The sequence below is a fragment of the Muntiacus reevesi genome, chromosome 2 (genome assembly GCF_963930625.1).
Source record: "Muntiacus reevesi chromosome 2, mMunRee1.1, whole genome shotgun sequence".
Lineage (NCBI taxonomy): Eukaryota > Metazoa > Chordata > Mammalia > Artiodactyla > Cervidae > Muntiacus > Muntiacus reevesi.
The window spans coordinates 121975682-122000001 of NC_089250.1; the positions used below are offsets into that span (position 1 = coordinate 121975682).

General features: G+C 45.0%; 1 protein-coding gene across 4 annotated transcripts in view; it reads left to right on the forward strand.

The window, feature by feature from the left end:
• WDFY4 (WDFY family member 4) overlaps nucleotides 1–24320 on the forward strand; it is a 247190-nt gene that overhangs the window by 108553 nt on the left and 114317 nt on the right. For all 4 annotated transcript variants that reach the window (XM_065919941.1, XM_065919942.1, XM_065919943.1 and 1 more), the window contains 8 exons: nucleotides 3893–4057; nucleotides 6679–6882; nucleotides 7593–7707; nucleotides 8943–9100; nucleotides 12050–12288; nucleotides 13117–13238; nucleotides 14705–14890; nucleotides 15609–15745. In XM_065919941.1, coding sequence (XP_065776013.1) covers nucleotides 3893–4057; nucleotides 6679–6882; nucleotides 7593–7707; nucleotides 8943–9100; nucleotides 12050–12288; nucleotides 13117–13238; nucleotides 14705–14890; nucleotides 15609–15745 — 1326 coding nt within the window. The remainder of the gene's footprint in view (nucleotides 1–3892; nucleotides 4058–6678; nucleotides 6883–7592; nucleotides 7708–8942; nucleotides 9101–12049; nucleotides 12289–13116; nucleotides 13239–14704; nucleotides 14891–15608; nucleotides 15746–24320) is intronic.

Consider the following 24320-nt stretch of genomic DNA (forward strand, 5'->3'; position numbering starts at 1 on the left):
GGCCTCTCATGAGGGACCCACCAGACAGAGACCTGTCTTAGAGAAGACAGATGCCTGCCAGTTGCAGACGTCACATAGAGAGCCTTTGATTCAGGCCTTCCAGGTCCACCTTGAAGGTGGGTGGAGAGGTTGTTTTAGAACTGAAGGCAAAGGCCGTGTGGCTTGTGAGCAGAACTAATTGTGGACCAGGTAACAAGAACACCCATGAAAAATTCTGGCTTCATTCTGTAGACTCTAAAGGCAACTGGAGGTTTGATATGCGTGGAAACCTAATTGCTTCTGTAATATAATGCATGATTACCTTTAAAATAAGGGAAAAAAAGTAGAAAGTAAAAATCACCTGAAGCACACCCAACCAGAGATAACCACAGTGAACATTAGTAGAATATCTTTCAGACACCTAAGAGTATACCATGTCCTTAGGGAATCAGACCGCATAAATTCCTGAAAGTGTTGGTCACCCAGTCATGTCTGACTCTTTGCCACCCCACAGACTGTAACCTGCCAGGCTCCTCTGTCCATGGAATTCTCTAGGCCAGAACACTGGAGTGGATAGCCATTCCCTTCTCCAGTGGATCTTCCCAATCCGGGGATTGAATCCAGGTCTCCCACATCACAGGCAGATTCTTTACTTTCTGAGCCACCAGGGAAGCCACATATTTCCTCTTGCCTTTTCTCCCCCAACATGTTGTTGGGAATCATCTATATTTGTAGATGGAAATTTGTATTGTTCCTCAGAAAATTCGTTGTTATAAAAAGTCTGTAATGAGCTTTCTTGAGAAGATATCTTTTCTTTCTAGTTTGATGACCTCCTTGGTATAAATTCCAGGATGTGGGATACTGGTTCAAGGTGCACTTCACGTGTTCTCTTTCTCAGGAAGATAGCAATAGACATTATATGTATATATTCCTCTTGACATACATCCCACAGTCTTCTACAAATGTGCTTGGCCTGGTCCTCACAGCCTCAAGAGGGACGGGACATATATCTATATACACTTATGGCTGATTCATGTTGCTGTACGGTAGAAACTAGCACCATAACATTGTAAGACAGTTATCCTACAATTAAGATTAAATACAAAAATAAAAAAATAAATACTCTTTTAGCAGGTATTTAGATGATTACATTTTTTTCTTTTAACCAGTTACCTCTGATGAATTATATCAATAGGTTTCCTTGCATTCTTGCAAAGATCTCACTTTGTCACTCTGTTCTTATTCTTTTAGCATATTTCCTTATTCTGCTTGTAAATATTTTATTTATGATTTTGCAGACATGTTCATAAATGATATTAGGTTTCAGTTTTCTTTTTTCACATGTTGTCAAGTTTTGATATCAGTATTATGCTAGTTTTATTAAAAAAAGATTCTTTTATTCAAGAAGATGCTAAATCCATGACTCTTATATTATTTAAATCATTCCTATGAAACAGCTTTGGCCTGAATTTTTTCTTTTATCAACTTGCTTAGGCTTTTAAATATCTCCTTGACCTAGTTTAGGTAACTGATATTTTAAAAAAATCTTCCCAAGTATTCAGTTTGCATAAATGGTCTCCTTTAATTCATTTAATTTTCCTTGTGATTATTTTCCTCTTCTTTTTTTCTTTTTCTTTTTTTTATTTTTTTATTTTCCTCTTTTTTTTTTTTTTTTTTGCAAATATTTTCCTCTTCTTATTCATAAGTTATTTGTAAATTCATGCCCTTTCTTTACCTCACCCATCCTATTGCTTAAGGAGCTGAAGATTTGTGGATTTATAAAAAACAACTTTGGATATATATGTCATTCCCCTTCATTTTTTTCTGGCTAGTTCTAAAATTTTGATATTTGACATCTTCATTTTTTGTTGTTGTTTTCTAGTGTTTCTGTGGTTGCAGATTTAAAGAAATTTTTTATTAAAAAAAGAGACCTTTTTGATTCCTCTTTTTCAATGTCCATGTAGTTAAACTTTTTTTTTAAATTGCTGTTATTTATTTCCAGTTTGTTTTTGTCCTAGTCAGAGCAAGCGATCTTTACACTTTCCATCTCTGGGAAATTTATTCATGGCTCTCTTGTAGACCTAGTGTGCAGTTAATTTGAGGATGCCTGAAAAAATTTGTTTTGCAGCATAGAAAGTTTATTACCTTTTGAATCAATGCTATTTAGAAAAAGCAAACCAAAGAAATAACATGAAAGCATTTAAAGTGAAGAAAATACCTAGTATGCTGACAGAAGTGAAAAAGTAAGACCAAACATTCACTTTATAACAGCAAACATAAAATGGTTAACTGTTGAATAACAGACATCACCCTTAAACAGTCTTCTGGGATCTAACAAAAACATATAACAAAAGCAAAGTCAGAGGCAGACTTTGGTTCAGTGAAGCTATCTGCCACGAAAGCATCATTTACCAAATATGGTAGACAAGCATCAAAATCTAAAAGGCAAAAACTGAAAGGATAAGAGAAGATCAGAAGTAAAATTGCAGTGAATATCTTTCTCAGTTTATTTATTTTGCTTATAACTACTTTGCTTGCTGTTATTCCCTTGCACAGTGGTAACCATAGATTTGTTTGCCTTTTCTTGAGCTTGGTGTCAGTGGAATCCTACAATATGTACCCTTTGGCATCTCGCTTCTTTCACTCAGGGCTTCCCTTGTGGCTCAGCTGGTAAAGAATCTGCCTGCAATGCAGGAGATACGAGGTTGATCCCCTGTATCTCCTAGGTTGGGAAGATCCCCTGGAGAAAGGAACGGCTACCCACTCCAGTATTCTGGTCTGGAGAATTTCATGGACTGTATAGTCCATGGGGTCGCAAAGAGTCGGACACGACTGAGTTCACTCAACACGAGTGGGATTTGCTTGTGTTGTATGTGTTCGTAGTTCCTTATTTATTTATTTATTTTTTACTTTTCAGTAGTATTTTATTGTGATAATGGATCAGCATTTTTTCCTTCTGGGTTGTTTCCATTTGGAAATATTATGAATATAGCTGCTATGTACATATCTTTTGTTGGACATACGCACTTCTTTCTGTTAGAAATATACCCAGCGTGAAATTGTGGTTAAGTTGTACACATGATTTGTTTTAGTAGATATTGCCAAACAGTCTCCAAAATAAAGAGTCAATTTACACTCAGTAACTCTTATTCTGGGAAGGTTCTAGTTGCTCCAGGTCCTTGTCGTTGTTTAGCATTGTTGGTCTTGCAGATGTTAGCCATTCTGCTGTGTGCAACTATCCTTGGGAGCAGACAGCATTTTCTTCCTTGTGCAAATATAGATGCTGTAGAGGTTAACTCACTCAGGCAGGATCACAGGGTGAGAGCACAGTGGAAACACGTGTGTCCAGCATTAATATTTCATTCTGGGGCACCTACCCGCAGAATCCAGCCTGGTGCCTTGCCTAAGCACCTTCAGGGGATGCCTGATCAAATTCTTGCAAAAGTCCAAATCCTCTCTGTGAAGTCACTCAGTCCTCTCCGACTCTTTGCAACCCCATGGACTGTAGCCTACCAGGCTCCTCAGTCCATGGACTTCTCCAGGCAAGAGTACTGGAGTGGGTTGCCATTTCCTTCTCCAGGGGATCTTCCTGACCCAGGATTGAACCTGGGTCTCCTGCATTGCAGGCAGATGTTTTACCATCTGAGCCACCAGGAATCTGACCTTATCCCCCTGCTTCTTCTATATTTACCCTGTACTAGTCACTGTGAAAATAAGCTTGAAGCACTAAAATGTCTCATTTAATTCTCACAACAATCTTAAGAAATAGGTCGTATTATTACTAGGAGTCTTGCAATAAGGTGTCTTGTTGAGAGGCTCAGAAAGGAGGTCTCTCTAGATCTCAAGTCCTCTGGCTCCTATGAAGCCCCAAGTCGTGCCCCCACGTGCTGCCTCTCACGAAGCATGTCCTCAGCCCTCGACAGGTTCTGGACGTAGCGCCTGGGAACGGACATTCCCGGCCAGTGTGTTGCAGTTCCTTGGCCTTGTGCACGGCACCTACCCCCAGGATCCAGTCTGGCGAGCCCCAGAGTTCCTCCAGACCTTGGCTGCAGTCACCTTCCCCCTGGGAACCCAGAAGGTAAGACACACCTCCGCCTTGCCCTGGTGAGAGCAGGGGTGAGCATCATCACCCTTCAAGGACAAAATGCCTTCACACCCCTCCCCAAATGAAAATACATTTTAAGTCAACCTAGCCAAAACCTAGTTTTCCTTCTGTTTATGAGGTACAGCTTCAAGTCATTTTCGGTTCTGAGATTCAGTAAGTTTTTGAGTTGTCAGGAATCTCAGTGATGAGAAATTTGATGGTAGATTAAGTCCAGATCAACACAGAATACCCACACATGGAGCATGAGGAAACCACAGATTCCATTCCAGGAAGCCCACAGCTGGTGCCCCGGCTAGGAGAGGGGTGGAACTGCCACAGGGTCCCGTCTTCTTTGCAGGACCCTTGTTCTATTTGCAGGCTATGGTGCTTTTCAATCAGAGGGCTTGCCGAGGCCCAGCTGGGAGGGCAGAGGGACCAGCTGCGTCTTGAGGACAAGGTGTCAGTGTGGGGGTAGAGAGGTCACTATGGGAAGATATATGAGTGAGTTTGAGAGCAAGAGCCAGTCCCAGCTGGTCAAGGGGACTCATGAGTGTGGAGCATCTGGGAGCTCAGAGAAGCAAGTGAGGACCAGCGTGAAGGGAGGTGCTGGAGAAGGAAGGGCAGAAATCTGCTCGTTACCTGCCTTGGTGGAATAGGAGCTGAGACCCAACCAAGGAGAGTGAATTATCGATTCCTGTCTGCAAATCAGTAACTGTATCCAAAGGAATACGTTAGGCATATTGGTAAGTAGAGGATCCAGAAGTCATCCCAAGCACAATGAGGGCAAGTAATGTTTGCTCCATAATTATTTGCTAAACGGCCAAGTGGATGAATATGCTCTTTTAGCTAAGCCTTTCTGGAAGTGTATTGATGGTGCCAGCCTCCATCTCCTGAGCCTGGTGCTTCACATCCCCTAACAGGCCCGTTGCAGGTGTTAAAGGTGGAGGCGAGATTCAGGGAGGTGAAGCTCCACAGACCAGCTCCCTTCCAGGTTAGTGGGGCCATGAGACCCATCTCAGGAAAGGGTCGAAAGGGTTGAAAGGGTTGAGGAAATGAAACATGCCACAGCTTATGTGATTCATAGGTGACTAAGCCAAGATTTACACCTCAGTCTCTCACCCTGAAACCTATTTGTTTCCATCAGTCAGTTTAAAATAACAATAAATGACCTAATAAAATTTAAGTGTTTAGTTTTAATAAAAAGACTAACTATAAAGACCAGAAGATTTGCAAAAAGATAAGATGTTTTGATGGGTTAATACCAGCTAAAGCAACATACTAGAAAAGTAAGTTAAAAAAAAGATGCAAAAAAGATCAAAGGCAGCACTGGAGGGGTGGGGGGTGGGACCTCTGCCCAGAAGCTAGGCGCCCCCTGGCCAGACAGGGAGGAAGCAGGATTCTACAGACAGCCTCTCACCATTCCCCTCACCTGGAGGGGGACAGGACCTTAAGTTGATGGTCTGACATTCTGAGTCCAGATCACCACCTCAGCCCCTATGCCCACAGGCCAGGCTCACCATCTGCTGAGTTGGGGTTCCAGCCATCTCCCCGCCAGTAGCCACAGAGCCCTGACCCAGGGCTACACTCAGTAGTTCCCACCTGAAGGAGAGCCTGGCCCAAGGTCACCTCCCAGTCGACTGTGGATGAGACAGGCCCTGGTTCCAGAACTCTTTTCCCAGTACCTCCTGGCCTCTTTTCAGCTCCAAGTCAGCTCCAAAAGTCCTTTGTTACTCAGAACATGTGACAGACCTGTTTTTGTGCAGAAGGCAGGTGGCCAAAAGGATTTCCATTTGCTACGATTTTATATGGCATCTATCCAGCCAAGGCCACATGGAACTAATTAATACAGTCAACCACCTCCCTAGGTGCCATTAAATTCATTTTACAGCTTAGTTAAGAATGGCTGCATTAATTTTATGAATGAGCCAAGGGAGGTGCCAGCAGATGAACCTGCATGAAAAGTTCATGGGCCAGGAGTCAGGAGTCCCTGGCCGCATGTCCTTGGGTGTGTCATCTAGCCTCCCAGCATCTCCATGTCTTCCCAGACGTATCTGGCCTAATGACTCCCATCACATTTATCTCCCAATATTTTTGTAATGTATAACTGAGAAAGTGAAGACCAAGGCACTTCAGGGTCTTAGACTGGCTCTAGTCCCACTTCTCTTTCCACCGGAGGGTCAACAACATCAGAGCCTGGCAGGCAGTAAAGGTGAGGACCCCACAGAAAGGTGGGAACCAGCTATCTTGACTATACCAGAGCCAGGCATGCTGTATGCAAGATTTCTCATCTCATCCCCACATGTCTTTGTGTGTTCCTTTCCATCATTACCAGTTGACTGATGGGGAACTATGGCACCGAGGAGGGAAATGCCTTGCCCGGGACACATCCTGGGTTTCCTTGCTGATTTGCTACTGGTTTCTCTAGCTCTGTGCCCAGCTTCTGCCCACCACAGGTTCAGAAGTCACAGCAGGCCACCTCTGAGCCCGCCTACCTCCTCAGAGCCTCAGTTTCCTTACATGCTAATGGTTTGATGAGAATCCCACCGTGCACATGTCAGATGTGAGTGCTTTGGGGCAGGGCAGGCAACTCATGCTGGTATTCTCTTGTCTTTGAGGGGGTCATGACTGAGTCTGCCCAGAACCCCAGCAGTCCCGAGACCGAGGCTGAAGGTGACAACACCGCAGAGGGTCTACAGGCTCCTGCCGAGTCACATCCCACCCGGAAGCAGCTGAAGGAATTCATGCAGCTACTCTTGAGGGAGTTCTTGCTTGGGGCTCCAAACCCTAAGCAGTGGATGCCCCTGGAGGTGCTCCTGGAGGTGAGTTAGAAAGGTCTTCATTCAGGCCTGTGTCGCAGGAACAGACCGGGGAGGGTGTGGGTGCTAAGAGGGTGGGTATGCCCAAAGAGTCCCGAGGGCCAGTCTCTTGAGAGAGCTCACCCAAGCATGTGCATGCCAGCTGGTTGGTGGTCAGGAACATCTCCCGGGACTGCAGTGATTGGTGGGAGGGGGTCTTCGGGGAACCACAGTCCCCAGCAGAGGGAGATCGCCGAGCAACAGGTGAGGAGATGAATGAGGACAGGTCTTAGCCAGGTCTCTAGAAACAGAGTCTGAGGTGGGGATTTTCTGGAAGTGATTTATTGGGGGCGGTGCTCTCAGGAAAGCTGAGAAGGGATGTAGAGGACAATGAGGGAGAAACTAGGCAGGACCTGGCTTCAGAAGTAGCTTGGTTCCAAGGGAAGCTGAGGTCTGCTATATCTGCATCCCAGAGTTGGCCCCACCTTGAGGTACATGCAAGGTGGTCATTACCTGTTGCCCCCCCTCCCACCACCACTTGTCCTGGGAAGTGGGCATTGCCTCCTGGGTGAAGCAACTTAATCAGCAGAGGGCAATGCCCCAGAGAAGGGGCACTTGTGAGCTGTTGGCTGTCCACACTCCCAGCAGCTGCAGTGTTAGCATATGGATCAGGAGAGGGACTGAGTGGACATGATGACCATGTGGCTGGTGTCTAGTTCAGGGTTTGCTTCCAGGCTTCTCCAGACAATGCCACCAGTCAACAGAAGCGGGACTTTCAGTCTGAGATCTTGCTTTCCACCATGGAAATATTTCACTTGATGAGTGGAGGTCATGCATCGATGCTGAGAGGTAAGTGCGGGTGGATGACTTATTCCTCCTGGTTTATGACACTGTTGCTGACGGCTGAGTAAGAAGCCACCTCCTGCCAACTGCTGACCCCAGAACCCTGGAGGAAGACTAGGCTGCAGGACTGTGGATACTTTAGGAACCACAGGAAACTGCCCTCCACCTGTCTGCAATAAGAGCTCAGTGACTCTGCCCGGAGACCCATGGAATGGCCTTCTTATTACCCCTTCATGTCACCCCTGCCACTCCTGATTCAATCAGAGACAGAAAGCCCTGTCTTCTGAGCTAACATCAGTTATCCTCTAGCTTCAGTATAAAATATTCTTCTTATGAGGGGAGTCAAAAAGTCCACCTGAATTGAACATTCTTTTGCTCCCCTATGCCTGGGCATAGTAAACAGCTCTTAAATGAATGAACTTGGATGAAGATGCTGCCATTGCCCCAAAGAAGTTCAAATTGAAACTTCATTCAGAACATTTGGGTTTGGGGCAGCTATAACTTCCCAACAAGATTGTACAAAAGTTCTTTCTGTGGTTCCTGAGCCATGGAATCCTTAGTGACATGACTGGTATCTTGGATTCCTCTTGCCCCACAGTGAGGAAACCCTGACTTTTGGTTTTCTGGGCTATCTGAGTATGGTAGGGTAATGGAGTGATGAAAAGTGTAAGCTTGGTAGCCCAGTCCTGTGTGTGGCTCTATGACTGGACGGTGGTGTTACTCCAGCCAGAGGCTGGACCATGTGAGTGCGGAGGACAGTCGTGGGTAACTTAGAGGGTGGTTAATGAGGATTAACTGAGATGCTTGCATCCATATCTGAGCACAACATGTGGTGTGTTGATGAGCACAGATGGGTGATCTGATCCTACACTTTCATCCTCTTTCCCACATAACATCAGGGACTTGGGTCACCATGACAGCCTTCCCACTACCTATGCGTTAAATTCCCATCCAATCTTCTTCCAAATGGTCACTGGAAGATGTGCTGCTCCTCACTTGCTTCCTCCCACTTGGTTCATATCACTGATTGTTCAATATCACTCTGAATAAACATGTATTCATTGGGTACCTACAGTGTATAAGATCCCATTTTTGAAGCAATGATTTTACAGATTACAATGAGACGTACAGAGGTAAGATGTGGCTGGTTCCCAAGAGGAGTTTGGAGACTGTTGTGCAAAGAAGGCAATTCAGACTGCTGATTTCTCAGCCTTGGTCTGTCACCCTCTCCCACCCTCCAGGCAGTAGAGAGCCTCAGCCGAATGCAGAAGCTGCTGCTGCTCCTTCACTTGCCAACATCTCCCACTTCATCCAGAAGCTGGTGGAGAAGCTGTACAGTGGAATGTTCTCAGCAGACCCCAGACACATCCTTCTCTTTATCACGGAGCACATCATGGTGGTAAGAACCTGACATTGGCCGTGGTGGTGAGGTGCCTGCTGAGGAGGTGTCTGTATGACACACTGCTGATTGACGTCCACTTGGTCCAGACTGACCTGCTGTCCTTCCTGGAAACAGAATCTGAGATGGGTGGGAGGAAGGAGGAGGACCTTTACTGCCCAGGTAACACTTAGTGGCTGTTGAGCACCCTGCAGTGTTCCCACCTTGGACCACCTGAGATACACCTCAGTGACCGGGGCCACAGCCTGCCACACACACACCTCAGCTCTGTCCCCTCCCAGACTCTGCAGGCCCGCTTTGGGTTTTTATTGTGAATGTTAGTTTAATCTTTGTTGTTATTGTTGTTCAGTTGTTAAGTCGTGTCTGACTCTTTGCGACCCCATGGACTGTAGTGTACCAGGCTCCTCTGTCCTCCACTATCTCCCAGAGTTTGCTCAAATTCATGTCCATTGAGACGATGATGCTATCTAACCATCTCATCCTGTCTCCCCTTTCTCCTTTAACCTTCAGTCTTTCCCAGCATCAGGGTCTTTTTCAATTAGTTAGCTCTTCACATCAGGTGGCCAAAGTATTGGATTTCAGCCTAATTATTGTTATTCCTCATCAACAAATGGTCAAAAGGTCTTTACGGCCAAAAGTTCTATTTCATTTTCTTCTATAAAATCCACTTCTGTTTGTCATATTTGGGCCTTCCTGAAATTGAAGCCAGAGTCTGTTTTTATCTGGTCCTATTTTTCTTGCATGTGCTCTCTCTCTCTCTAGATATATATACATATCCACACATGTCAATGCATGCCTGCAAATACATGCTTATATGTAAATCTCTGTGTGTGTGCGCATGTGTACACATTCTTTATTGTATGTGTGTACACATGCGCACACACAGATTCATAAAATCTCAGAATGCCAGAGCTGAACTCTGTTTTGGTCCTTGCTGCTTCCCATTTCATTCTGGAAACCTTTCCTGACAAGTGGCCATTCACTTTTTTGTGAGGAGCTCTCTGTGGTATGAGGGGGTTCAAGGCAGCAGGACACCTGTGATGGTTGGAAAACACTTTCTCTTACAAGCTGAAATCTGCCTCCAGAAGCTGTGCCCACAGCTCCCAGTGTGCTCTCTGCAGCAGGATCCAGGGGATCCAGGGAAGCCCCTCTCCTTCCTCTTCATGCCTTTAGAGACAGTGACACCAGCGCCCCCAGAACCTTCTGTCTGTGGAGGCACCTGCATACTCCGGGACAGGGCCTTGGCTCAGTTCCTCGGGTGGTATTCAGTCTGGCTGATGCACAGTTCTAGGCAACCCGAAAAGAAGATATTCAGAGGCTTCTTCAGTAATAACTCCAAGAAGGCAGAAATATCCCTTGTCAGCTCCAAGGGGATTAAAATCAGATTATTGGGAGGTTGTGTCGAGAATGAGAGTAGCCACCAAGTTCCTATCTTCGTGAGTTTGGGTTCCTATTATGGAATGCCTTAGACTGGGGAACTTAGCAGCAAACGTTTATTTCTCAGAGTTATAGAGGTTGGGAAGTCCAAGATCAAAGTGCCAGCTGATATGGTGTCCTCTGAGGGCTCTTTTTCTGGTTTTAGAGATGGTCTCATTGTACCCTCAACATGATAGAGAGAGAGCATGCAAGCTCACCTGTTTCTTTCTATAAGGGCATTAATCCCACCCTGTGGGCTCCATCCTCATGATCTAATTACCTCCAAGAGGTCCCATCTCTAAATACATCACATTCCATCTCTGAATACATCACATTACAATACTAGAGTTTCAACATATGAATTTGGGGGTGATACTAACATTTAATCCATAGCAGCTCCCTGGTGATCAAAGCAAATATTCAGAGCTAATAGCAAAGAGTTGCTGCCTCCTGGGGCTGATGTGTATTCAGCAGGGTGCCAGGCCCCAGGACTCTCACTGCCCACATCTACCACTCTTCTCTCCCACTCACCACCTGTGACTCTCACAACTCTTAACCTCGCTTTGAAAGATGTGACCCATATTTCAAAGGAGGAGAGGATGATGTAGAGGAGGAGAGGATGATGATAAAAACATGAGCCCCAAATCCAGCAGATTTAAATAACACTTAATTAGTATAAAACTTGCATTATCTGTGAAATTTGAAGAGAGCAATCTAAAAGTACCAAGTGACCCTTCTAATCTACTGGAAAGTTTTGCACATAGCATTTGTTCTATGGATTCTTTTCAACGAAGTCAAACAGATGGATGGCTTCAATGTTCAGACCACAAATCAGGACCTTCTGCCTTAACCCTCTAAAATCTCTCACATACTGAAGTCCATGGATATTTGAGTGCACATCTCCTTTAGAAGATACAGTGGTTAAGAGGATGACTCAAGTGTTTGGTATAGGTTTTACTCTTGCTGACCACCTATCTCTCCCATCCCTCAAACTTTCAGCTTTTTATCCCTAAAGTGTGATAATCTTAGTGTCTACTTCATGATGTTGTTATGATGTTTAAATGAAGCAATATATGTAGACATATGCAAACAAATGCAAAAATACTTAGCATGGTAGCTGGAATAGCATAACAATCTATGCCTGACAACAAGCATTGATAGTTAATAACATGTTTTTAACACTAGATGCTATTAGTAGCTCATTCTTGTATATGGAATGTCAACTGTTTTACGTTGGTAACACAGAAATATCTGGTCCCCATGTCTGCTTTACATAATTTGACCGTGGTAAACTTTTAATTTTTTATACCAATTTTGGTGAACTTAAATGTTTGAATTCCCTTTATTGGTCATCCACTTAAGTAGAAGATCCAAGGTAGAGGAAGTAGTCCTATTTTGATTTTAGAAATGTCACGTTTTGAAATACAGAAAAGAATCTGAGATTGTATCATTTTCCTGATTAACTGGGCTGGTATCTAAACTTCAAAGTGTTCCCAAGTATGTGTGTGTATGTGTGTTTATTTTATGACACAGGTCATCGAGAATGCCTCTTCTCAGAAGGACACTGTCATCAGTGCTCTGTACAGCAGTCTAAATAAAGTCATTCTTTATAGCCTCTCCAAGCCCCACCAGTCCCTCTCCGAATGCCTCAGCCTTCTCAGCATCCTGGACTTTCTTCAGGAACACTGGGACATTGTGTTTGCCACCTATAATTCCAACGCCAGTTTCCTCATGTGCCTCATGCATTGTCTTCTGCTGCTCAGTGCTAGAAGGTTAGAGCTGCTCCCCTCAAATCCCTCTATGTGGCAAAGAGACCTCCAAAACCCAAAGGGACTTTATCCTAGAAATTTCAATAATGGGCATTCTCATACACTGGTATTTTTTCATATCCTTGTTTCTCATTTTTGGTTCAATCCACAAGCATGTTCTGTCTCTTCTGCTTGGTTGGGTGATGGACCCAGAGAAGAGGGTACTTGGACATGAACACTCCCAGGAAATCTGGAGCTCGTGATCCATAGGGAACCTAAGATGTGAACCGCTGCACCCTACTTAGAACCAGCTATATGACATGTGGGTTTTCAGCAGAATATAAATACAGGGTTCTTGTTCAAAAATTACTAAGAATTTCGAGATTCCAACAGCAGAACCCAAGCATAGGACCCTTCTGAGTGAGGCCCATACACAACTGCATGAGTCACAGGCCCATGAAGCTGGCCCTGGCCCCATTCCACAAGGAATGAGATTAGTGCCAAGTAAAGGCAGATTTCAATGTTTCAGGAGTCTGCAAAAAGAAATGACCACTTCTTATAATGGGAAAACCAAGAGAGGGTGGAGGGGGCCTGTTGGGAGCATAGATGGGATTTAATAAGATAGAAATAAAAAGACAGCTTTTTTAATTATTATTTTCCAGAATGCTTCTGTAAAATATCTGTCATGGAAATTGTCATAGATGCTTGCTCTAACTTGATTAGACAAGTTTATTTTTTTTCTTTTTTCATGTTGATGTGTACTGAGTTTGCAGGACAATTATTTGTAACAAAGAACAGTGAAATGATCCCAAAGAAACTGGAGTTCATGATGAACAATCTCTTCTCTACTAGTTATCCAGAAGGATTTGGATTGGAACCCAAGCCTAGAATGACTCCTTATCATCAAGTCTTTCTTTCTCCAAATGAAGAAACAAGAGAAAAAAGAAGGGAAGAATTCCCAAGCTTGAGTGATGGTACATTTCATTTGTTGTTTGTGGAGGAGTAGATGGATAGTGGTAATTGCTAGGGCTGCATTTTTCATTTTTTTCCCCCTAAGACAAGGGAGCAAATACTATGAAGAAGATTCTTTAAAGCCAGAAGAGGTCCTAGAACAATGTAATAATATAGCAAGGTAACGTGGTAGAGAATAAAATTGGAATGATCTTTGAATACAAGAAATAGAATGGATGGACGTATGTATGGATGGATAAAGGGAAAGTTCTGTGGACTTGGTGAGACTAAGAACTTGGTGTACTAACTAAAGCCTGAGAACTTCACTGTAAGTTGATTTAACTTCTTAGCTGCTCTCTTGACTTTTCTTTGGACCCTTAGATGTGGAAATGTGTATGCTGTCTCATTCAATTCAAGCCATTACCTAACTGTCTCTCAGCTTTCTACTCTAGAAAATGGGAATGAAGTAAAGCAACTCATTACTTTATATTTGGCTTATTGGATTTTATTCTTGGATTTGATAGCATCAAATCCAAGGGATTGGCAGTTTGTGGGGGGAGGAAAAGGATCCTTGTATCTGAGAAATTTCTCCTACTTGATCCAGAATGCCTCAGCAGACCTTCTTCCGCCACTTTAGCTGGCTGGCTGTGACACTTGTGATGTCTTGTGATGTCAGGTGGAAGGGACAAGGGCCCTTATTTTCTGGTCAGACCTGTGCCCAAAGCCAGTGCTCAAAAATCTTGTGTGTTTAGGGTTTATGCTGCTGCAGTCTTAATTACAGCATGAATACTTGCATTTGGGGATTTAACTAGCAGAGTGGACTGAACAATGTCCATTTCCCTGGGGTGAGAAAAACAAACTATAGAGGCTGATACTGAAGAGGGAGCCAAGTGACACAAAATCAGAAGACAGGCACAGTTAAGAGTAGAAGGTTAGGTGCAGAACAGTTACAACTGGCTTGCTAGATTTATCCGTCTCCCTGAAAATCCTGGGCACTGGATGGGTAGGTAATTGGAAGTAAGAACAGAGAGGATTGGCTTGGCTCCTGGGCCCCTGGGTACAGTCTTAGGTTCAGTGTCCGTCCCCCTGAGGGGCTGACATGAAAGTCAAGGTTGGAAGGAGCTATTTTTGGGGGGCTATTTTGTTACCCAGAGCTTACACAGGGTATCTCTCTGTTTGGTATCTAACAGAATTGGGGATGGGAGAAAGAGGCTCATTGAGCCCATCAATCATGTTTCCCAGCTCTGGACATGTGAGGCAGGCAGGAGTTGATGGTGGTGATGGGGGAGAGGCCAGGTCACAAGGATGTTGGTAGCTATTGTCCTTGTCCTACGGCTCTACATACTGACAGCTTTCTGGCTGGAGCTTGCAAAGCTGAGATGATGTCCAAGAAAGATGCACATGAAAGGAACATGATATGCCATCTCCTGACTTTCTCTGTGGGAAGCACTGAGGCTGCTCTGATTGTGCAATGTACTCTCTCCATTAGTTCAGCACAATATCCAGAAGACTGTACGGACTCTCTGGCAGCAGCTCGTGGCACAGAGGCGACAGGAACTGGAGGATACCTTCAAGATTGATCTTTCTGTGAAACCTGGAGAGAGTGAAGTGAAGATTGAGGAGATCACCCCACTCTGGGAAGAGACAATGCTCAAGGCCTGGCAGCATTACCTAGGTCTCTGTCTACTTGGCTTCAGGGAATAGAACTTCTGAGTCTCAAAGAGCCAGGTTCCCCCAGAGTTCCACTCAGGGCCCAGAGCCTTTTACACCACACCTTCTCTCTCATCCCTTTGGTGGGTGGGATTTACATCACTGAAGCCTCATAAGTCTTTGCTCAAAGAACTAATGCTGCTTTGCATCTCAGATGAAAGGAAGGCCAGAGGTGCCAACCAAGCAAGCAGACTCTAGTAATCTCTTAGAGGAAAGGGCCACACATTGGAGCTCTAGCTTGGACTCTGGGATTTAGGGCTTTAGGTCCTGCCCTGATAGTCACATATCCGGTTTGAAACCTTGTGCCAAGTCATGCAGTGACCTGGAGTCTCAGGGTTTTCAAGTTCCAAGTAAAAGTCTTCATCCCAAAGATATTAACGTCTTTTGCATTCTATCAGCGACTCAACATTTTTACTCTCATATTAGTCAATGCTGTTGTAGGAATGATGTCTTAAGTTTCATTTTAAAGAGGTCATTACTCACAAGTTATGACTCACATACTTGTTTTTAAGTTTCTCAGTTCATAATGATTCAAACTTTTAGGCTAGGTTGTTTCCCTTATTGGAGACAGGCACACTGGGCTTGTGCCCCTGGATGGCCCTTTGAAAGCCAAGCAAGCTATAGAAATCATGTGTGTCTACCTCTTAACTTCAGCTCTGATGTCTTTGCTTCTCTATCGTCAGCATCTGAAAAGAAGTCACTGGCCAGTCGCTCAAATGTTGGACACCACAGCAAAGTTTCTTCGTGGAGTGGAAGCTTGTCCTCAGCCATGAGGCTGATGCCTGGGCGGCAGACCAAGGACCCTGAGTGCAAAGCAGAGGTGAGCCCAGACCCCTTTGCCTTAGAGAACATCAGACATTTGCTTCAAATACCCATGTGTCATGTCTTCTCTCTCTCTCTTGTCACCGGATATGATCTGCTTCTGTGTTCTTCCAAACATTCAAGGGTAATGCATGTGGCTTCCCAGTAGAGGCTACATCTAAGGGAGTCAGGTCTTAGGTTAGCTTTAGCCGGAAGTTAATATGGGCGACACTTGAGTGCCAAGAGCAGCTGTTCCTTAAGGCATTAAAACACAAACCAATCCTCGTGCCCATTTTCTTTGAATCAGGTGTACTACAAAAGCCCTAACCCACAGCTCAGCAGGAGCTGGGTGTGTGAGCACAGCAAAGGGGGACAGAAGAACTGGTGCCATTTTGGGGAGACATGGTGGTAGGTCCTCTTGACCATGTGGGGATGAGCCGTTGGGGTTTTCTAATCCATGTCTCAAAAACTGCATATCAAACCAACCTAAAACTCAATAATACTGACATGATTTTGTGTGTGTGTGTGACCGTGCATGCTGTGATAAGGAATCTGGAGCACAGTAGGAGTTAGGGGTGTCTCTACTCCATGATGGCCTTAGGTGAGATCATGGGAAAACTCACTTACACATCTGGGGTTTGCTGCTGGCTTTGGCTGAGATTGTTGACCAGAACACCTACACATGACTTCTTCATGCCTCTTAAGCTTCCTTACTACCTAGTGACTGAGTTTTACATTTCCATAGTGCGGGAGAAGAAGAGAGAGAAAAATGGAATAAGGGAGAGAGAAAGGTGGTAGCCCCATTGCCTTTCATTACCCAGCTTTGGAAGCTATGCAACATCACCTCTGCAGCAGTCCTTTTTGGTCCAGACAAGCACAAAACTCTTCCCAGATTCATGGGGAAGGCAAAAGACTCTACCTCCTGGTAGGGATGTGGCAAGGTTCTGCAAGAGCACATCATATTGGAATAATGCCGAGGCTCTCCTTGGAGAACACAATCTGTCATATATTCTAATGCTGGGGTCACTGACTTACCTTTAGAGGCAGAAGGTAGTCCTTCAATAGTCATAGCCTTAGGATCAAGAGACCTTTGGAAATTCGCTTAACTCCTCTGAGTCATTTATCTCCTGACCTCCACAGTGGGACAAATACCTGTGGGAAACTGTGAGAAGGGACTCCCCAGGAAGTGAGGTAGATGGTTGGCAGGTACATTACCCAATTCGAACTCTGCCCATATAACTTTGGAGAGTGACGTTGGCTCCATATGCTATATGCTCAGAATCTAGGCCCTGCTGTCATCACGGGTCTTGTTGTCCACTCTGGTCAATACATGATGGGGAGGGCACCATCGTTGGATGCTGGAAGAAGAGAGGAATGAGGGGCTGCCTGCAAGTGCCCAGACCTCCTGGGGAAGGGGAGCTTCTTCTTTCCAAGCTTCAGAAACAGTAGACTTCAGGACAAGCAGAGAAAATCCAAGATGGAAAGGAAGACAGAAAATGAAATTGGCTAGGCTGGCTGGGCCCACGGTGTTCAGAGCTGAAGGCAGGCTGTGTCCTCAGTGAATTGGCTTGTGGAAGACACTGCTCATTATATTTGTCTGCAGACTTATTGGCTGACTGAGTGAGTGAATAACTGAGGTTTCTGTGCCAGCTACATCACACAACTATTTTTAGTCTCATTTTATAGATGTGTGATAAAATCTAAAAAAAAAAAAAAATAGTCAAGGGCTTTGCAGCCAGGAAGTGGCAGAGTGGAAATAGGATCTTCATTCATAGTCTGTGCACTGCTGAGCACACACTTAGACAACTTCATAACCTCTCAGAGCTTTGATTCCTGAACTTCAAACCAGAACTGTGCTCTGCTTACACTAGGCTATGTGGAAGCACTTGGAATGTATAAATGCTTTAGAAATAGAACAGTTTACAAAATTGCAGTTTAGTTTATAGCTCAAGGTGAAGACCATCCCACACATGGTTCACCTGTCCCAATCTTGGAAGCAGGAACATCCCTCCTTGTGCCCAAGCACTTGTTCCTGACCAGTGTCATTTGTAGCAGGAAGGGTCCAGCCCTGCTTCCCTGAAGCTTCTAATTCCTTGACCAAGTTAATTGGTCATTGTCCCCAGGAGGACAGGTTACTCTGGCTGGGCAGCTTGGGAAGTGACAACTGGGATACTGGGTGTTCACATGTATTTTATGGGAACCCCTGCACTACTGATACTGTCTCTTGCCAGGTCGCTGTCGCTGGCACAGTTTAGTAGCTCTGAGTCCTAGGGAGGTCTGCTGAGAAACAGCACATCTGAAAGAAGCTTAAGTAGACAGCAATGTTTGGAGCCATGTCGGTTTACATATGATTTGTATAATAGCAGTTTGTTCTTGACTCACATTGAGAGATCTGGAAGAAAGAATATTTGAAGTTGGCTTTGTCTTTGGTGAAGGCAAACTGCTGAGGATGTCTTCTACAGCAGTTGCGGTCTCATCCATCCATTCATTCACTCCACAGATTTTTATTGAGTGCTTATTCAGTCCTCTGCTCTAAGTACTGAGATTACAGAAGGAAAAACCAGCATATTTTCTGCTTCCAAGGAGACTGCATTCTAGGAGGTGAAGATAGACAATAAACAGATAAAGAAGTTTGTAATGTTGGGGTGCTAATTGCAACACGGAAAAATGGAGCAGTAAGTGGGATGGGGTGAAGAGAGAGGTGCTGGGCCACTTAGATGGAGGTGGCCAGAAGTCTTCTCTGGGAGGGAGGTGTGAGAGCAGAGAAATAAGGAAGGATAGGAGCCTTGTGACTCTGGGAAAGAATGGTCAGGCAGGGAGGGCCACCGGGCACAGGCACCAAGGCGGGAGTGTGTTGGAGGTCCTAGGACAGCAGAGGCCAGTGTGGCTGGACGGCAGTGGGGGCCAGACAGCCTCAGGGTACGTGTCCCTCAGCTGTTAGCACCAGGAAGGACTATGCTTTTCTGCAGCAACTTATAAAAAGGAGAAGCTGTGGTACATATACACCATGGAATATTACTCAGCCATTAAAAAGAATTCATTTGAATCAGTTCTAATGAGATGGATGAAACTGGAGCCCATTATACAGAGTGAAGTAAGCCAGAAAGATAAAGAACATTACAGCATACTAACACATATATACGGAATTTAGATAGATGGTAGCGATAACCCTATATGCAAAACAGAAAAAGAGACACAGAAGTACAGAACAGACTTTTGAACTCTGGGGGAGAATGTGAGGGTGGGATGTTTTGAAAGAACAGCATGTATATTATCTATGGTAAAACACACCACCAGCCCAGGTGGGATGCATGAGTCAAGTGCTCGGGCCTGGTGCACTGGGAGGACCCTGAGGAGTCGGGTGGGGAGGGAGGTGGGAGGGGGGATCGGGATGGGGAATACGTGTAACTATATGGCTGATTCATGTCAATGTATGACAAAACCCACTGAAAAAAAAAAAAAAAAAGGAGAACTTCTGACACCGTTATGTTTTCCTCTTTCATTTGGGCACTTGGAAGCCAGAGAGATAAGGGTGGCCCAACTTGGGTAACTGCACATGCCCAGTGGGATAAATTTTTGCAAACACATGTACAAGCACACATGTATTTGCACACACTTCTTCCTTCTTGGTAGAACCCCATTTTACCTCCAGCCTATCTTCTGCAGCTGATTCTGTCTTGTGGAATTTTAAAAGACAAATCATTTTTGAAACAAAGTGGACCATGCTTTAATTTAAAAAGAGTAACTGCATCTTTGCTGAGCAGCATCTCCTACCAGTAACTCAGTCTGGGATGGGTACAGTGCCTGGCAGTACATAGAAGGTTCTTAAAGAATGTGTAGGGAGCTGCCCATGGCTCTCCCTTCTTCCTGTGGGAAGAAACTCACCAGCCTATAGAGCCTGCATCCGTCACTCATCCACGCTAGATGCCTTTGTTGCTAACAGAAGGCACAACTTCTCAGGTACATATGTACACTGTGATGTCATAGGATAAGAGCACAACTATTTGCCCTGGGGTCTGTTTAATTATTTTTAAAAATTAATTTTGATTATTACAGCTGATTACACCTCAGTGAGCAATGTAATTGATATTTTCTAATGTATCCCAAGGAACATTTTGTACAACACGTTTTTTGTTGTTGAAGGTTAAAGACTCCGTTATTGGTTTTTCCCTAAATATGCCCACATCATTAGTCCCTCCAGTGAGAAGGTCGCCATCTGGAAAAAGCAGCATGTAGACATTATTCAGGCACAAGTGCATGAAATTGGTGTTTCTGCATCTTTTGTCTCTCTTCTGGAAAGAAGAGGCTTGTAATTAAAGGAGTTGGTTTTGGAGGAAACATTATTCATTTGGTGTTATTCCTTATCATATCAGCAGCTGACAGCTCTATAGCACTGATAAATTGTTTCTTGGAGGGAGACACATAATGTACGATTCCTGATGCCTTTTACCTAGCTTCATTTTCAGTAGAAAATGCTTTCTTCTTGGCAGGTGAGCTGAACTTTGAGGCAAGACTGATATGATAGATGGTATTTCTTCTTTTTCTCCCCCTGACCTCCATCACAGTCCCTTCTGGGATCAGAGTGTGAAGTCATGGTCTCTACCAGGGTGAAGGCTGTGGGCATAAGTGTTTTGGACAGAAGTTGGGACCCTGGGCTCCCTTGAGGTCACCAAAGGCCAACTAAGGGTGTCCAGGAAGTCACTTTATTATGCCTCTCTCAGCTTGGAGAGATCCAGAGGGCACATTCTGGCCAGCCATCCCTCTTCACAGCAGTGGGAGTGACTTTGGTCACCTGCTTAGCTTCAGGCTTTCTTTGTTAAAAATAGGTTGGAAAAACACCAACAACCAACGTTGGTTTCCTAGTTTTGGCAGACACACCTTGTTATGGCAAACTAGGTGAGGGGTTGACAGGGATTCTGTGTACTATCTTTAGTACTTTTCTGTGGATCCAAAATTATTCCAAAACATAAAGTATACCATCTTCTGGTTGGTTTTTTTTAAGCATCAGCAAAGAGAAAGTGGGCTCATTGAACATGGAAGCTGGAAGTCAGGTGGGAAGGGGTTGTGAGGATGAGTGGATGTGAGGAGGGGGATAGTCATGGCAGCTGCAGATGGCAGGATGGGCATGGAGGCAGATCAGGGGGGCACTGGGGGTTAAGCAGGGGAATGGCGTATTTCTGTTTGTATAGGTTATGTTGGCCTTTAGGACCCTTGGAAGAAGGGACAAGCTGGAGCTGTAGCATCATTCACATGGGAGATGTTGGAGGCTGCAGAAGCAGTGGTTGGAGCAGTGGAAACCAAAGAACACACAAGGGAAATCGTTTACCATGACTGGGATTAGCAAAACAAAATAAAGAGCCACCAAAGACGGGTCCTAGCTCCAGGCCTCTTAAATCATGCCATGAGAATGGAGTGTACCCATGAGTGGGAGGTGTGGGAGGTGTGTGATTCAGATATTTTCTGGGGCTCTGTGGAGGAGGGGAAGGAACAAACCAGGGGACCAGCAGGTGGATGTTGGGGGCCAATTCTATCCCATAAGGAGGTGGGAGCCTCTCAGGGTGGACACAGGCCCCTGACCTGTGTCTTGTTCGGTAAAGCACGAGCTGGATTTCACCCCACTGTCCTCCTGTGATTAACTGTACCCGGGTGGACAGATGTCCCATGCAGGGGCCACGTACACCTCACCTGAGCAAACTTAAAAGGGTTATAGTGGAGCAAAAGGGTGGAAAAGAGCTGGTCTTGTGTCTGGCACATTTCCCTGGTTTTAGTGATAGCTGAGCAAGTTTTCAGCTGCTGTTTTCAAAGTCTTATTTTAGAATGTTGACTTGACCCATGGAGGGAAGCTAGGGCCCTATTAGAATTAATAGAAAAGGATGAGGACTCCCTGAAAGCCAGAGAAGGGCACACTGCAGAAGCTAAAACACCAAAGACATGTTTTTCACCAGGATTTTAGGTCTGCCCTGGCAAGGACACGAACGCACTAAGCATTTACTCCAAGGTCCCATGAGGTCTTCTAACAACCGCCCTGGGGGTGAGCCCCTGCCCACCTAGACACACCAGAGTTGCCTGCAAAACGAGCAGTGCCAAAGCCTGGGGGCCTTGATGATCTCCGAGACTGGTCACTTGTGTGAGGATGACCATGGTCCTGCCGCTAGCTACTTCTCTGAATGTGTGCCCAGGTCCACGACATCCTATACCCGGCCATGGAGCAGCCCTGCCCCTGGTGGAAGAGGAGATGCTGGCTGAGACCAGCAATGGGGTGATAGCTCTACTAAAAGCAGTCTTGACTCAGGTCCCTAGCAAGGAAAATGACATTTGTGACCATCCATTCTGTGAATGTTACCCATTTCCCTTCTTAAAAACCACTGTGGAAAATTTTCAAACAGATATATAAGTAGAGAAAATAAAAAATGAATCCACATTTATCTATTCATCGCTTAACTTCCACAGTTTTCAATTCCTGGCCAATCTTGTCTCTTCACTATCCCCACTTACTTTCTCCCTCTGCCCAGAATAATTCTGAAGCAACCTCCCAGACATCATATCATTTCGTGTGTAAATATTCCTTTATACTTATTTTCTCCTTAAAGAAATCATGATGCCCAAATTAAAACTGCAGAAAAAGAAGGAAGAGTACAGAATGGAAGGCTTGAGTAGTCACTCTGGGAGTGATCAAGCCACTCTCTGTCTTGCTTTCTGCCTTGTTTGCATTCGTCTCCTGCTGCTGAGAGATTTCGGTCTTGTTAGTGCTGTGAGCCTCTGAGAACCCCACTCCCCATTTCAGGAAGGAGAGTGAGGTCCGACGGGACACAACGTTTTTCCGGTTTAGTGTTTTGCTCCTTCGTGTCCGGGGGTGAACAGCCCTTGAGGTTGAAGCCTCAGATTTCACTCACTTGGGAAAATGTATCATAAGTCAGGAGCGCCCCAGTGCTGGGAAGAACTTTTTGATAATAGCAAAGAATGGGCTTTGAAATGATGGAGAAGTTAAGTGGTGGAGTCCGGGGGACCAACCAAGGAAGTCAAAAAGCAATGATGAAATTGGAAGTTACAATTCCCAGAGATGTTCTACTGTAAATGAATAATGTCATAGTCTGTTGCCAGGTTGGAAAAGAATTTCCAGACACAGAGTATTTCAGAAAGAGTGAGTTTATTAAGAACAAAGACCAGAGATAAAGAGGGCGCTGCAAGCATAGTGGGCAGACCTCCTAACAGACCAGGGAGAGCCGACTGTTAGAACAGCAGGCCGGCTCAAGGGAGACTATTTTTATAGCCTCAAGACAAAGAAAATTCCTGCTGGAAGGATGTCTTCAGGTGATTGGTTAGGGTTTTTACCTAATATGGTGTCAGGGAGCTGGATGGTTTAGATGGGGGGGGGGGCTCATGGCAACGGTTGCTATGGGGGTTTACTCAGTTCCTGAGATGACCTTGGTGTGGGGCTCCACATCTGTGTCCTCAGTATGAGGCCCGCACCTATGACCTTGGTATAAGGCTCCACAAATTGTAGACAAAAATCTTTAAGAGGGAGTGTGCATGTGTGAATGCTCAGTCGCTCAGTCTTGTCCATTCTTTGCGACCTCATGGACCACAGCCCCCGAGACTCCTCTGTCCATGGGATCCTCCAGGCAAGAATACTAGAATGGGTTGCCATTTCCTATTCCAGGGGATCTTCCTGACCCAGGAGTCAAACCCATATCTCCTGTGTCTCCTGCATTGGCAGGTGGGTTCTTTACCACTGCGACACCTAGGAAGCCTTTTAAGAGGGTGTAGGAAATTTTAAAAATCTGAAATTCAGAAAGTTATCACGGGGACTATTTTTACTTAAACTTATCATAAATTCAACAATAGGTTCATGGGCAGGAGGAAAAGGACTTTTCCAGGAGATGAATGTGCCTTTTAAGAGAGATATTTGGAAGCAGGTAGTCTAAATTTGGCTTCCCAAGTGGTGCAATGGTAAAGAATCCACCTGCCAATGCAGGAGACGTAAGAAATGCAGGTTCTATCCCTGGGTCGGGAAGATTCCCTGGAGAAGGAAATGGCAACCCACTTCAGTATTCTTGCCTGGAGAATCTCATGGACAGGGGAGCCTGGTGGGCTACGGTCCATAGCATCAGAAAGAGTCAGACACAATTGAAGTGACTTAGCAGAGCACAGCTTAAATTTGAGGGAAAATGAAGACACATGAGGACCTCTGGAAGTGAAGGAGTGAGAGAACCCAGAGATTGATGAGGTCTTAATAATACATCCTCCTGGTGGGACAGGAGGGCAGAAAGATCGCCTGTGTCAGCACATCAGTGGAGGATGGGCTGGAGAAACGAGCCACTGGAAACCATGGAGAAGAGAAGACCTGCAGACACAGACTTTATGAGCAATCACAATTGCTCATAAGCCCTGTAGTGCTCGGTAGGGGGAGAAGCCTTGTGAGCCAGTAATTAAATGGAACTCTGTTAGAGGAGTAAAACCACTCAGAAATGAATGAAATGGGTCCAATCCCTGGGTTGGGAAGATCCCCCAGAGTAAGAAATGGCAATCCACTCCAGTATTCTTGCCTGGAAAATTCCATGAGCAGAGGAGCCTGGTGGGCTACAGTCTATGGG